The following is a 14,338-nucleotide window of genomic DNA, read 5'->3' on the forward strand; positions in this document are numbered from 1 at the left end:
GTGTTCTTATCCTTCATTTTGCAAGATGTATTTCTTTTATGTAATCTTAGATTGCACGGTTTAAAACTACAAAACTAACTTAATAGCTTGTATTATAAAGCCCATAATTGGAATATGATGAGCCAAATACTTCGAGACACATTTAAATCACAAAGTAAAGGTTTAAATATGATCTTATAATTTAATATCCACCTGAGGTTATACTTTATAACCCTTACAAATGTGTAAACCATTTTGTAGGTTACTTCAGGTACTTGCAAATTCACCACACAAAATTTTCAAGCAATTTTAAACACGTAAAATCACTTTACAAATGCACACGTTATTTTGCACATATACCTTTTTACCTTCAACCCCACAGTTTGATCTTTTTGTGTTCCAAAAAAAAAAAGAGGCTCCTGCGAGTCAACTACCACGTTACGGATCACATTACACTGTGCACGGATCAGCTTGCATGTGGATGAAAACTTTTGAGACTCCTCTCTCAGGTCCAGACTCCTCATAGTTCCACAAATACATGGTGTGTTTAGGTGTTGTTGGAAAACTGGGTCCTCTCATTTGGAACTGGAAGTGTTATTTTTTTTTCTAAAGTTATTTCAAAGTAGGAAGGATGCTTTGGAAGGCAACAGAAAAGTAATCAATCATTAATTATGACACCAATTGGACATCTATGTTATAAAATATTAGAACAACAGACAGGGTGTAATATCTAGTTATCCCCTTTGCTATTGGCCCGATGGCAAATACTCATATTTGTTAGAGAACAAATAATTCATGATCCTATTTACCTGTGTTATAAAATTTAGGTATATGTCTTAGTAAAAAAGTTGATGTCCAGACTATCTCAATTAAGGCATATATGCAGTTATCAGGGTAATCAAAGGTTTTTCTGTCTGCTTCCTGTGTGTTCACACAGCTTCTTACTATGCTGGAAGTATTTTACCTGTAAAGGTTTTTCCACCCACAGACTGCTGACACCTAACATGTACATAAAAAAATAACACAATATGGACATCTGTTTATTTTGTTGTTGTTGTTGTTGTTTTTGTTTTGTTGATACATAATTTGTCTTCCAACAAAAGTAAAAAAAATGCTAATGCTATTAGGCCAAACACTTTAAGACAATGAGACATTACACTCACAGAGGGCTGTATACTAGTCCTTGTCTCAGAAATGAGGTCAGTGACATTGTTTACGGTATGAAAGTATCATCTATCATCTTGGAAAGTTTCCTTCCTACCTTAAAAATCAACAACAAAATACCTCGAAAATAACACTTTAAATAAATCAAAATGCATATAACTCAGCTTTCGGCCAGTGCTGAAACACAACATGTATTTATGGAGCTGTGAGGAGCCTTGTGAGGATTCTTATTTATTTTCTTTAGCTAGATGCTGGTCATTGTTGCTCCCACTTGTTTATTGTGTCATCAGCATGCCTGCCGATAACAACTGAACAATGAACCTTGAGTCCAAACACATAAAACGACCCTCAATATTCCAGAGGCACATGCAAGCTGATACAAATGTAATTTAATCCATGCCTATCAGTTGCTGCATACACATGTGCTTAAACATGTGCATGCACAGGAGCCATTTTGAACAGAAAAACATCAAAGGGTTCTAATCTATGTGAATCTGAAGTATGAAATGCATGCAAAGTGATTTTATATGTGCAAATAACTTGATATTTGTGTGCGAATGTGAATACATGGTGAGTAACAAAGTTATTATCATTGAGCCTCATATCGCTCCATAATGTGAATGGCGTGAATAAATTGTATAACTGGATCATGTAAAACTTTGCTCATAAACGTAATCAATTTGCACTGTACGAGAATAAGTATATTCATGATGAATTGCTGTCAGTATTTCTATTCATTTTAAACGCAATAATGTACAATAAAACATGCTGCAAATGGGTGAATATGTCACTGTCACCTTAATATCTCTGGCTCCAGGGACACCATGTCATCTGAAAACAGGTATGGAGGATTACTGACCAAGGTTGAAGTGGTGCTACAAAGTCTCAAGAGAGTTTCTGTATCTGAAATACAGATTTAAAAAAAAAGTAAAACTCAGCAGGTTTTTGGTTTGTTAATAAAAATGTACAGTGTTTTCACAGTTCCTTCCTACCTTTCATCACATCTAAATGATAAGTCTGTAATCTGTCCTGAAGCCCCAACCTGTAAAGGCAAATCCTTTTTTTTTTTTCAGTGTTTTTGTGAACTTTGTTGTGCAGTGTTGCGCAAACATTTCACACTGAAAAAATAAATCAGTAATCATGGACATTTCCTGCTTGGAATTTGTGTGCTGTGGTGAAATTACCTCAGTGCATTCTCTCTGGTTAAATCCACTGCATCCTTACTTTGATCCAAAGCAAACGCTCTAAGCTGGTGAAAGAAAACAAATGCAGGGATTAAAACCTGCTGGGATGTCAGGGGAATATTCTCAATCTGTTTCAATGTTGTTGTTTTTTTGTTGTTTTTTTCATATATATGCATGAGGTAAAAGAAAATGCTTACATCTTTATGAAGTATCAAAGAGACGGATATAAACTGTGAATCTATTGAATGTTGCAACATGGTAACGGTCACCATCTTTAATATTTTTTCCATCACTTTATTCAATATATTATATATTTATTGTTATATATATATATATATATATGTGTGTATATATATATATATATATATATATATATATATATATATATATATATATATATATATATATATATATATATATATATATGATAAAAACAGGAGTAAAATTTGAAAATGAGATGTGAAATGGGAAAGAAGGTAATTAGTTAATTTACTCAATGTCTGCAGCCTCCTAATTTTTCCTTGAGCCTGACGGCTACGCTTGTTAGCCACTAATTGCATAAGACACCCAGACAGGTTTTAGAACGAAAGTAGAATGTGAGCAATAGAATAAAAACACACACACACACACTCACAATGAGAAGCCACAACAGCAAAACCACTGACATGTAAAGTAACAACCGTTAGTTTTCCTGAGGCAACCCATTGCAACTGAATGGCATTCATATGCACGTTGCTTTGACATTTGCCATTTACCTCAACAGGTTTTAAAACACATGAGGTTTTCAGAAAGGCCTTAGGGATTAAGCCCGTTACATAGCCTACTCCACGAGAAGCAAGAACTGAGTTCTTGTTCTAGGGGCTGCGAGAACAAGAAAAAACTTCTGTTTGGTAAGGTTCATACATACTCCACGAGAAGCGGGTCTGCAGCGGGGAGGGATCACTGCGGGGGGCGATGTCTGCTTTTATGTGCAACGAACCCGGTTGTTATCTCCACCTAGGAGGTTATGTTTTTCCCGGCGTCTTTGTGCTCAAGATAACCTAAAAGGTTACGGATGGATTTTTATAAAAATTTCAAGAGTTGTTGGAAATGTGAAAATGAAGAGCTGGTTAAATTTTGGTGGTGATCCGGATCATCGTTTGGATCCAGGAATTGTTTAAAAGGATTCTTTAACATTGTGCTTGGCGGAGGTTTCCGCTATCCGAGTGTTTTTCTAGTTTTATATTTAACGAGCAACTTCATCCACAGCAGGACAGGTTTTGCACGCGGCGGGGTCCGAGTGTTTTAATGCCACATGTAAAAATGTCCGTACTTTCTCACCACCTTGTTCTATTAAAACAATCCGTTTTACCTGCAACAGCAAAAATGCGAAAACAGCAACTCCGCTTCATGCTTTCTCTGTGTTAACCACGCCCACCTCAAATGTCCGACCAATCACACGATTTTTCCCGGAGCCTTGCCAGAAAAAAGTTCTACCAGCCCGATGTGTTGAGAAGTGTCTTCAAACGCGTCCGCGAGAACAAAATTACATCATTTTCTTCTCGGAACCTCGAGAACAAGAAAAAAGTTCTCGCTTCTCGTGGAGTATGTAACAAGCTTTAAAGTACTTTATAATGACTGTGGGGTGTTCATCAGACCTTCATACTCCCCTAACAACGATCTGAATCTATACTATGAGGCCTGTGAAAAGGAAGCTCTACCCACCCCATGCAAAGGAAGGAGGATCTCTTGCCAACATCCTGCTACCAGACAATCCAGGACACCCTTAAACATTCCTGTCCACACCCTGACAGGTCTGAAAGGGTTAATGACACCACTGTAAAATGGTTATGATTAGCAGAAAAGACTAGTTAAAATAATAAATATCTGACCATTTTATGAAATTGGTTTCACAAGCATTTGGCTCTAAAAGAAATTTCAGGACACTTTTATTGTAAACCCAACTTCACATTCACAAGAGAATCAATCTTTCCGGGTTTAAACTGAATTATTTGTAATTAAAAGACAAAGGTTAATCAGCATCCTGTACTGGTTGACTTTAGGTGCAATGGGAATAAACAATGGTGCCTCCTTTTTTCTTCCTGCTTCTATATGGTACTTTTGGTTTATCTGGCTCATTTGTTCATAAATTTCATAGATGATTCATAGAATATCTTTTAATGCCTGCAATGGCCAAAAGGTCCCTTGATGGTTCTGTGAAACGTCTCAACCTGAGGGAACATCTGTGTTTTGTAGTCTGTGAAAAATGAATCTCCATTCTGCCAGTGATGCTAAGTACGAGAAAACTTCAACCTACTGCTGCTAGAGACCATAAACAAAAACTCAGTAGCCGTTGACCCTGACCTCTCACCACCGTTCATGTCTGTGCAGTGTTTCCCAGTAATCCCTCATTTGCTTGCTGACACACAGTATTTTAGCCTGAATCAATTTGACGAACAGCTTGAAAACGCCATGAATCCCCACAACGTGTCCTCAGCATCCATTTCCTCCAGTCTACACAAACCTCACCTGAGGCAGACTCTTCAGTAGGCTAAGAGAAATTGCACCAGAACCACATCCCACTTCTAAGCATGTCTGCTGAGATTCTGCACTTAATCCAGTTGCAGTGTTTCTCTGGAAATCTGTGAGCACCAGTTCAACCAGTTCCTGCAAAGAAAGAAAATAAAAACATTATTCTAGTTCCATACAAGTCATCACTGGTTTTAGTCCATTTCTAATCACAGACTGTTTTAGTCCTGTCCAACCTCAGTTTCAGGCCTCGGTATGAACACGGGTGGTCTCATCTTCAGAGTCAGGTCTCTGAAGTCCCACTCCTCAATGACATACTGCACTGGCATTCTGCAGGAGAGGGTTTGAATATTCTTAGTAAAAAAAAAAAAAGAGACCATCAAATATATTTATACATAGATATGTATGCATGTATGTATGCTTGTAGAAGCGAACCTGGAGAGACGTCTGGTGCAGAGTCTCCACACCTGTTCAGCTTGTTGTGGACTGAGAAACTCTGTTAACCTCTCTTGTGCAAGACTCTGTATCTGTGCGAAGATCAGGAAGAGACACCGTTCATTTAAAAGCACTTCTTGAGCTTGAGACATCATGACATGAAGAATGAGTTCAGAAAATTGAAACTGACTGTTTTAGCTCCGAGCAGATGAGCAATGATGTACTGGCTTGACTGCTCAGGCTCTGCAACACCTTCCTCCTCAAAGCGCCTCCTCCAAAGGTCCATCGCCTCAAGTGCAGTGATCCGGCCAGTGGGTAAGGCTGGAGCGCTGCATGTGCGGATGACACGGAAGCCCCAAATTCCCTAAAATGATGACATTTAACAAAGCTTTAAAAAGGATCTAATAAAAATTCTCTGTACATATAAATAGTAGATTTTAAAGTTGAACAGTGTTGGAGTTTTACTGATATCTGCCAGTGTTTTCCAACACATTCTGATAAATCTAAATAAGACTTTCATTTAGCACAATTAAAATGACTTATATTTGTCCTCAACTAAACTTGCCACAAGTAAGGAAAATTTGAGCATGGACCATTGCTTCTTCCTTTTAATACAAATACAAAGTGATGCTATATTTACAAGGAGGTATACTGTTTCTGTGAAATTTGCACCACAGCTATATGTGTGGATTATGCCCCTCAAACCTGTGCCAAAATCCCCTGCAAAATTCTCCCGTTGTTATTCACACGTCTTTTGAGCTTTTAGGGTTGCCAGGTGTGTGACAGTCGCAGATGTATGACTGGCACCCAGTTGTCACCCAACTGCGAACATCCGGTCTACCTAGTAAGGAGTGAGAACCAGTACCAGTACCTGTTGGTACTCAAAAGAAGCGAGTAACAAGTTGTATTCAATTCTGATGGTTTTTACAACAGGAGTAAACACCAACAGCAGAATATTTCAGAGGATTCTGTTACGTCTTGGAGCCACTACACATTTTGCTCATTCTACAGAAGCATGATCCTTACAAGTTATTGTAAAGTAAGTGTAAAAGTTAAATAACTAGGTTTTCCAGTAAAATTTATTACACAAATTGCTAATAAAGTTGAGAAATAATTAATCAAAAAATGTCCCTCATTTCTGTGCAAAGTTTGGCGACTGTTTTCAAAAGCAGATATGAAATATATTGTTTTTAAATATACCGTATATTTTAAAAACTGAGCTTAAATGTAACGAGGCATGCCCTGCCCTGCATATTCTTATGAGAGATTTTCATATATGACTGTAAATTTCATTAAAACACATTTTTATTAAACCTTCCAAGAAATAATCCTGACAATGGCCACAGCCAGGTAAGCTTAGCCTGATATTCAATTTCTAATTTCATATTAGATTATATCATTCTACCTCTCTTGCTTTTAAAACTATAATTATTTCTGTGTCACTGTCAAAGTCTAAACTATTCTAGACCAATGTCAAATGCCACAGTCACAGACGGTGCAGCTACAAACATTTGGTGGTACAGAACTCTTAAATACAACATCTTTCATCTGCTTTGTGCTGCTTTAGTTTAGTTTCACTTGCAAATTCATACAAGTTCACTTCTGACTGTTTATCAGGCTTAATAATCACTTTATCTTTAATCAACAACAGCAAAATATTAAATACCAGACACTTAAAAAGATAACCGCTTAAGCTTTAACAATGATGAAGATGGGATTTTGTTGAACTATCTAAATACTTTTCTGGTTAGTAGGGGATGAACTGCAACAATCCTGTTTTCCTAGATTACACTTGATACAATTGGTACACAGTAATAAGGATTTTGTCTAAATGATGTCTGCTCATGTGTGCATCAGTATGTAGAATAAATGGATGAGCTTCTAAAAATAAAAATGAAACAATTTAAAACTGTGTTTATATATTAAAAGTGGAAAATGGTTTATTGTTATTGTTATTATAACTATTATCATAATAATAATTATTATCCCATTTGCAGTTGGTTTGTCCATTTACCTTCATGATATTAAATTATGTATCATTGCAGTTTATCCTTTAAACAAAACACGATTACCTGTGATTTGCTTCGGCTTGTCAAACAGGATCTGTAGCAAACACACAGCGATCTTCTCCACATGGTTTACATGAATGTCATCACTCACTGTTTATGCAGCTAAACGAACTCCCTCGTATCTAACTATAATCCTACAGGTACACATTCTTAGTCTCTTTCACAAGACTACATATAAAATGGGAAAATATTTTAATTAAACAGCAGCTTTCTTTAAACTGTTGGTAGGGGTTCACACTCATGGCGCCGAAAACCTTTTCAAGTCTTTACATGATGCAAAACATCTCCGCCTGCGCAGGAGCTCGCGCAGCACTGATTCTAACAAGTCGCGCTGCCTTTTAGACTGTAGGAAATATGTAATTTAACCTCAACGTGTACAAAGTCACATGCCAAAAATGCACCAAAATATCGCAATTTAGCTTTGCTTTTTAATTGATTATTTTAATCTAAATTGTGTGAATGAATGATGGCAAATTGTGGCTTTACCTAATCTTAACGCATTCAATCGGAGCATTGATTTTTATTCTGTCAGATTATAGTTTATGCCCAGACTCTTTAAGATATATCTTTGTTTTACATTAAGTTTCAAATAATGCATGCATTTTCGTATAAAGAAGTTGCTAAGTTGTATTCGCTTCACACATCAAATTTTGTGTGATACTTTGTAATGTTTGCTGAGTGACTCATTTACATCTGTAAATTACCGAAGTTCCCTAAAGGCAACAGTTTTGTTTCTCAGTCTGCGCATTTTACAATGTGGCTATGGTCGCGTTATTAAATTGTTTGATCGCAAATAGGCACATTGTTGTAAACATACTAACAGCATAGCTGTTAGGTCCCTTTCAAACATAAGAACTGGTTAAAGGTGTTTTAGATCAAGGCAATAGCTTACTTTTGAACGTAAAATCTGCAAGCTAGCTTGTGCTGTAATGATAGCTAAACAGGGAAGAAGGTACACAAGAAATCATTTTAATTTTAATCCATTTGTGTACAGTTAGTTGAGCTAATCAGGCTTCAAACCTTTGGTTGAAAAGTCTGGACAAGCCATGACCACTCGAATAGAGTGTATATTTTTCAGCGAGTTTCATCCAACCCTGGGCCCTAAGATTACATATCAGGTAAGTTTTTAAGTTTGTAAAAGTTGGGATCAGCATCATTGTACTTCAGTTTTCTCATGTTATTTTAGTACTGGGGGGGAAAAGGACCACAGCTGTAATATTTGTACTCATACCTACCTACATTATGATTGACTTTTTCTTATCTTTCTGATATTATTGTGGTGTTGACATGTAGTATTTTCATTCATGTCTTTGTTATGACAAGTCAAGTTAAATGTGCTTTACATAATAAAGAAAAATACAAACAATTAAAATGGCTTATTGTAGACATTGTTCTCTTTGTTTTCTCCTGACAGGTCCCAGAGGAATATATATCAAGGGAATTGTTTGACACTGTTCAGGTGTACATCATCACCAAACCAGAACTACAAAACAAATTAATTACTGTGTATGTAATCCAGCTGTATTTTTCAGTCTCCCTCTCACATATGCATTTTCTTCTTCAAATAAAAATGTTTTGTTGATGTTTTCTAAGTATCATTGAATTGTTTTGGGGTTTTTTTGTCTGTCAAACTTACCCGTCAATTCTTAATATTTCTTTTATAGCACTGCCATGGAAAAAAAGTTAATTGGCTGTCCTGTCTGCATCGAACACAAAAAGTACAGCCGAAATGCCCTCCTATTTAATCTCGGCTTTGTATGTGATGCTCAGACAAACACATGCGCCCTTGAGCCACTTGTCAAGAAGTTGTCTGGATACCTTACCACTCTGGAGGTAATGAGCAAGAGATTATTACTTGTACTTTTGTGATTGCCTTTCATGTTTTAATGACACATTTTGCACATGATCTGATTTGTGTTATTCTGTCGTACTGGGTTGCAGCTGGAGAGCGGCTTCATATCCAATGAGGAGAGCAAGCAGAAACTTCTCCCAATCATGTCGACATTGTTAGAGGAACTTAATGCGACAGGAGCTTGCACCTTACCGATAGGTATGAATAACTTGTGCGTTCCAGTCTAATTTGTTAGTCGTGTTTGCTCTGCAAGGTGTGTGTTACAGGAGTCAGAACCAATTTTATATCGAAGTTATTTGTTTATATGTTTTTACTTAAGATCTTTTAATTTGAAGCTTTTGAAGGGCGATGACACATAAAATACAAAAAAAAGTTAAAAGAAAAGAAATACTGAAGCATATAGTTGGAGGAAGTAAAACAATAAGACAACATCTGCTCCAGATAGTGGCAGCTTGCTTGATTGACCCATTCCCACTCTTATTGATTTTACAGAGTTAATGGATATGTTTCTTTGTGAATGCAGGATAAAAAGTGTGATTGTATTTCAGACATGTGCTTCTTGATAAGAGGAAGATGACTGCCTAAAGGGACTCTTTATGTGCTACTTTATGTTTTGCAATAAAAGCTGTGCTATATTAACTTTTAGTGTAAGGATCTAGTTGAGGGAAGAATAAGCCCATGCACTGTCCTTCACACAAGCAAAAGCTCTGCAAATTGACATGTTTTCCCTGATTAAAAAATTCTATTTCAATCACACTTTTAATCCAGCATTTTTAAAGCCACCTTATTAAATTGTCTTAATGATTGTTGATAAGACTGTCGTTCTTGTTTGATAAAAAACACAGATGTGCAGCTTTTAGGTCTTTGTAATTGGATTGGGTTTTTTTTATGTGCTTTGAAATTCCGCAAATTAAATTTGATTCAGTTCTCAACTTTTCACTTTGTTTTAATCTGTTAATGTGGCTGAGTACTATTTTCATGCCAAACTGATGGTTTGATAGTTACAGACTGTAAAAAAGTAAGTCTAAAAGTCTAGAAAACATTTTGACTTTATTTTTATGCTGTCAGTTTTAAAGGAATTGGACAAAGGAAAAGAAAAATACAAACTTGGCGTGTATTTTTGTTTGATTACTTCTAGTAGTTTGAAAAAGAAATAATGTCCTCTTTCACCACTTTCATTTCATCAGGTCAGAATAAAAAAGAAAAAGATCATTATTATACAATTAGGTACATGCTACATCAGATGAACAACAATAAAACACCCCGTCAGCCAGAACTGGACTAAACAATTACTGAATGAATATGCCAGAATATAGAAGTGGTGTGTGGAAAATGCATATTTACTAATTTAATTAGAAATAAGGTAATAATTATCAGCCAGGTGCTGCTAATCCGATGCAGCTGATGAACTGATCACCAGTAGGTGTGAGCGCTCCCATAAAGCAGTTTGTCAATTTGCAGATCTTGAACATTCAGGTATGTGTCAACATGATGCCAAGAACTAGCGGCGTTGGCACTAAACTAAAGCAGTGGTTCCCAAATTGGTTTCCATCAGAACCATCTTCATGCAACTACTAAAAGCCATCTTCACAGGAGTTAAAGTCCCAGCAGTCCCCATCTTGGATCATACAATGCTCAGAAAAACTAAAAGAAACCTTCAGTTTGTTACATGTTAAAGGCTTTAACAGAAAAATTGGGAAAAGGTTTAACAAATACTGTTTGGAGATGTTGACAAGTGAGAACTTTTGCTCTCTAAGAAGAATATGCTATTATGACTTTGATACCTAAAGTAGATTTTGAACAAACCACTGGACACCGGGAACAAAATTGTTAGAATGAACAAATCCAAAGTGGAGACGTTTGTTAATGCCTAGTGCCATGTTTTAGTAAAAACTAAATGCAGAGCATTTAGTCATGGCTTAAAAAGTTTGAGAGTCCCTGATATAGTCAACCACAAATTCCTTTGTGTTTCAAGGTTTTCTTGAACAAAATATGACCAAACACCGCTCATTTGACTTAGAGGAAAATTTGATTAAATAAAACAACAATCACAAGTAAACCTGCAAATCTTCAACAGAAAGAAGAGAATCAGTGTCTTTGAATGACCCATTAACAGTCCACACCCTGACCTGACTGAATTGCTTTGGTTTTATCTGAAGAAAGCTTCTTAAATCAGTAAAGAAACAGTGTGACATGTCATGTGTAGCTTATCTGAGGTTGTATTTAACCTGATTTAAAGGCTTTGTAAGAACTAGATGTTTTGCTCTCTCTCTTTCTCTCATACTCTCTTTTATGTCCTGATATGCAAAACATTTCTATTGAAAGAGAGGTGTACTTTGTTCTCTGCAAATTTGTTCATACACACAAAGCAAGACATTGTTAATGCAAAGCAGCACTGCCAACATGTTTAAGTGTGTGTTGAAAAAACAAAACAAAAAAAACACAGACACACATGCACATGTAATTGAGCAAAATAAATTCTGATAAATTCTATTATTTTCTGGGGCCCAAACCAAAAATAGTTGAGTTGCATGGCCTTTGTTTTACTAAGCTCTTGATCAGACAAATCCCTTTTCTCCGAAATGTTTAGTTATAAATAGCTTCTAAGAAAAGTTTCCTTGGTTTTAACTTTCTTAAAATCTAGATCACATGCTAACAGGCTGTAGCAGAGGATATATCGCACTTTTTAAGTGTTTTTAATTTCTTTTTTTCCCTCTCATTTATGTGGCATTTTTTTTAGATGATTCAAACACAATCCACCTAAAACTGATCGAGCTTCGAAAAGATCCCCCTATTGTTCAGGAGTATGATGTGCCCGTCTTTGTTCAGTGCAAAGAACATTTTATCAAATCTCAATGGGATCTCACTACACAACAGGTAAGACCTATTATCAGCAGATTGTGGCTGCTGTTATCAGTAGTCTTTATGATAAGATATAACCTACAATTCCAAGAAATGGTAGTAGAAAGATGAGTGATTAATGTCACTTTCCATATATGTATATGCTCATTCCATATTTCTATGATTTTATATTAAGGAGAATTTGCTGTTTGTCTGTATGAAGTAGTGCTATTGGTTTAACACACATATGTGCACATTTATGGTTGATAATAAAGTTTATATCCTGTAATTCTAATCAATCTGCAGTGTAGGTCACAGAGCTCAGAACAAGCTGTCAACCTTCTACTGTATTTTGTTTTTTGCAGATCTTGCCTTACATCGATGGTTTTAGGCACATCCAGAAAATCTCTGCTGAAGCAGATGTGGAACTCAATCTCGTTCGCATTGCGGTGCAAAATCTCTTGTAAGTACATTTATTGCAACAAGCTAGCATACATCATAATGAGGTGATCCTCGTTTATTTGTCAGACTTTACCACACTATCCTGGTTCTTGTCCGTGCTTAGCACCACTTATTCAACACAGGTGTGTGGCCAACGTTGTTTTAAAACGAAGCACTAAAAATAAAGGTCAATATTTTGATTTAATTTTCTTTCACAGATATCATGGGGTTGTGACTTTGGTCTCCATTTTCCAGGTACCAAACTAAACTGACAACAATTTGGACATTTAAAAAAAAAAAAAAAAAGAGCTGTGCATTGAAATCAAGTAAATGTATAGCTTCTTATACTTTAGGTAATTGTTTTAGGAATGTATTTTTAGTAGTTGCCATATATCTTCTTTCTTTGCCTCTTTTAGTACTCTAATGTGTACTGCACAACTCCCAAAGTCCAGAGCCTCATCGATGACAAGTCTGTTCAGGAGGAATGCCTCAACTATGTCACTAAGCAGGGTAAGAAAGACATGGTCATGATTTATTGCAAAGTGTTGATTTATTTTGTTGCACTTACTGCATGGTGGGGGTTTTCTGGTCCCTTTTTAGGTCAGAAACGTGCCAGCCTGAGAGATGTGTTTCAGCTGTACTGTGGTCTGAGTCCAGGGACAACAGTTCGAGACCTTTGCTCCCGCTACTCACAACAACTTCAAAGAATTGATGAGAGGCCAGTTTTATACACCTCTTCAGTACCTGAAAGGACTTTACTATTCTTGGAAAGTCAGGTCATAGAGGCACTGGCTTATTTGTATGTTGTATGTTTTTTTTCTTTTCAGAAGGTTGATCCAGTTTGGACTGATGAGAGCTCTCATTCGGCGGCTGCAGAAGTATCCCGTAAAGGTGATTCGCGATGAAAGAAGCAGGCCGCCTCGGCTCTACACCGGCTGTCACAGTTATGATGAGATCTGCTGCAAAACAGGCGGGTTTCAGAGCTTACTTTGATTGACAAAATTAATTGTTTGTGGAAAGAAAGTTTGCCTACATTTACATTATGTTGATTTTACAGGGATTAGTTACCAGGAGCTGGATGAACGCCTGGAGAATGACCCCAATATTGTTATCTGCTGGAAGTGATGCTCAATGAAGACATCAGCCTGTGATACAGGAATACCTAAACCAAAGATGCCTTGTGTGAGAGACAGTTTTCTTGGAGAAACTTTGAAAATGAAGTCTTGTTTTGTAACTGTGATTATTTTTTACTTGAAATGTAAATATGTCATTACTATCAGTGATTAATATCTGTCTGTGTCAAGTTATAACTATAAACCTTTTTAATATTATATCTGAATAAACACAAGATTATAACATTTTAATAGTCTGGTTTAATTTATTGTACCGTATATTATTACTTATTCTTCCAGTTTCATGCTGGAAAAGATGAGTGCCTGTGATTTTTTTTTTTCTGCAGTCTGTTTTTGTTACTGTGGCTATAGATGCAAACCAAAATACCTGGATTTCTTATACAAATCAGACAGAATATATAGAAATATAACCTTTTATGGCAGCGCAAATCCGTTGGTACTAAACAGTCATTCCACCAAAGTTGATGTATTTGTATAATCAGAAGATGTTTTAAAGATATTTATGAAAATCTGCGGGCAACAAATACTGCCCATTACTTAAAAAAAGAAAGAATATCTAGGTTTATGTGTTAGATTTAATTCTAATTTTTAAAATAATAATACTGGTATAACCAGACTGGGGGGATCTTAAAGAGTTAAGATTTGATTTAATTGATCAGGAAACCAGACTTATTTGATAGAATGAACTTTTTAGGTTTACCACTTTTATGCAGCATTCTTTTACTTTGATAC

The 14,338-nt window shown here is 36.2% G+C and overlaps 2 protein-coding genes across 2 annotated transcripts in view; one reads left to right on the forward strand and one right to left on the reverse strand.

Annotated features, from left to right (window-relative positions):
* The window catches only part of hemk1 (HemK methyltransferase family member 1), an 8,751-nt gene extending 1,199 nt beyond the window's left edge, over positions 1 to 7,552 (reverse strand). Inside the window, exons 1-8 of the mRNA XM_079242647.1 lie at positions 7,343 to 7,552; positions 5,461 to 5,634; positions 5,271 to 5,362; positions 5,072 to 5,165; positions 4,836 to 4,973; positions 2,328 to 2,392; positions 2,136 to 2,185; positions 1,941 to 2,046 (exon numbers count right to left, since the gene is read on the reverse strand). Of these exons, the coding sequence (XP_079098773.1) occupies positions 1,941 to 2,046; positions 2,136 to 2,185; positions 2,328 to 2,392; positions 4,836 to 4,973; positions 5,072 to 5,165; positions 5,271 to 5,362; positions 5,461 to 5,634; positions 7,343 to 7,405 (782 nt within the window). The 5' untranslated portion in view covers positions 7,406 to 7,552. The remainder of the gene's footprint in view (positions 1 to 1,940; positions 2,047 to 2,135; positions 2,186 to 2,327; positions 2,393 to 4,835; positions 4,974 to 5,071; positions 5,166 to 5,270; positions 5,363 to 5,460; positions 5,635 to 7,342) is intronic.
* A 541-nt stretch (positions 7,553 to 8,093) lies between these two features.
* Positions 8,094 to 13,813, forward strand: nprl2 (NPR2 like, GATOR1 complex subunit). The gene is made up of 11 exons (XM_079242813.1): positions 8,094 to 8,457; positions 8,754 to 8,845; positions 9,004 to 9,172; positions 9,281 to 9,389; positions 11,932 to 12,068; positions 12,398 to 12,495; positions 12,692 to 12,728; positions 12,890 to 12,983; positions 13,074 to 13,191; positions 13,301 to 13,443; positions 13,531 to 13,813. Exons 1-11 carry the CDS (start codon positions 8,386 to 8,388, stop codon positions 13,596 to 13,598), a joined length of 1,137 nt encoding a protein of 378 aa, XP_079098939.1. The 5' UTR covers positions 8,094 to 8,385; the 3' UTR covers positions 13,599 to 13,813.
* Positions 13,814 to 14,338: the final 525 nt, after the last annotated feature.

Source organism: Telmatherina bonti, assembly GCF_933228915.1.
Source record: "Telmatherina bonti genome assembly, chromosome: 6".
Lineage (NCBI taxonomy): Eukaryota > Metazoa > Chordata > Actinopteri > Atheriniformes > Telmatherinidae > Telmatherina > Telmatherina bonti.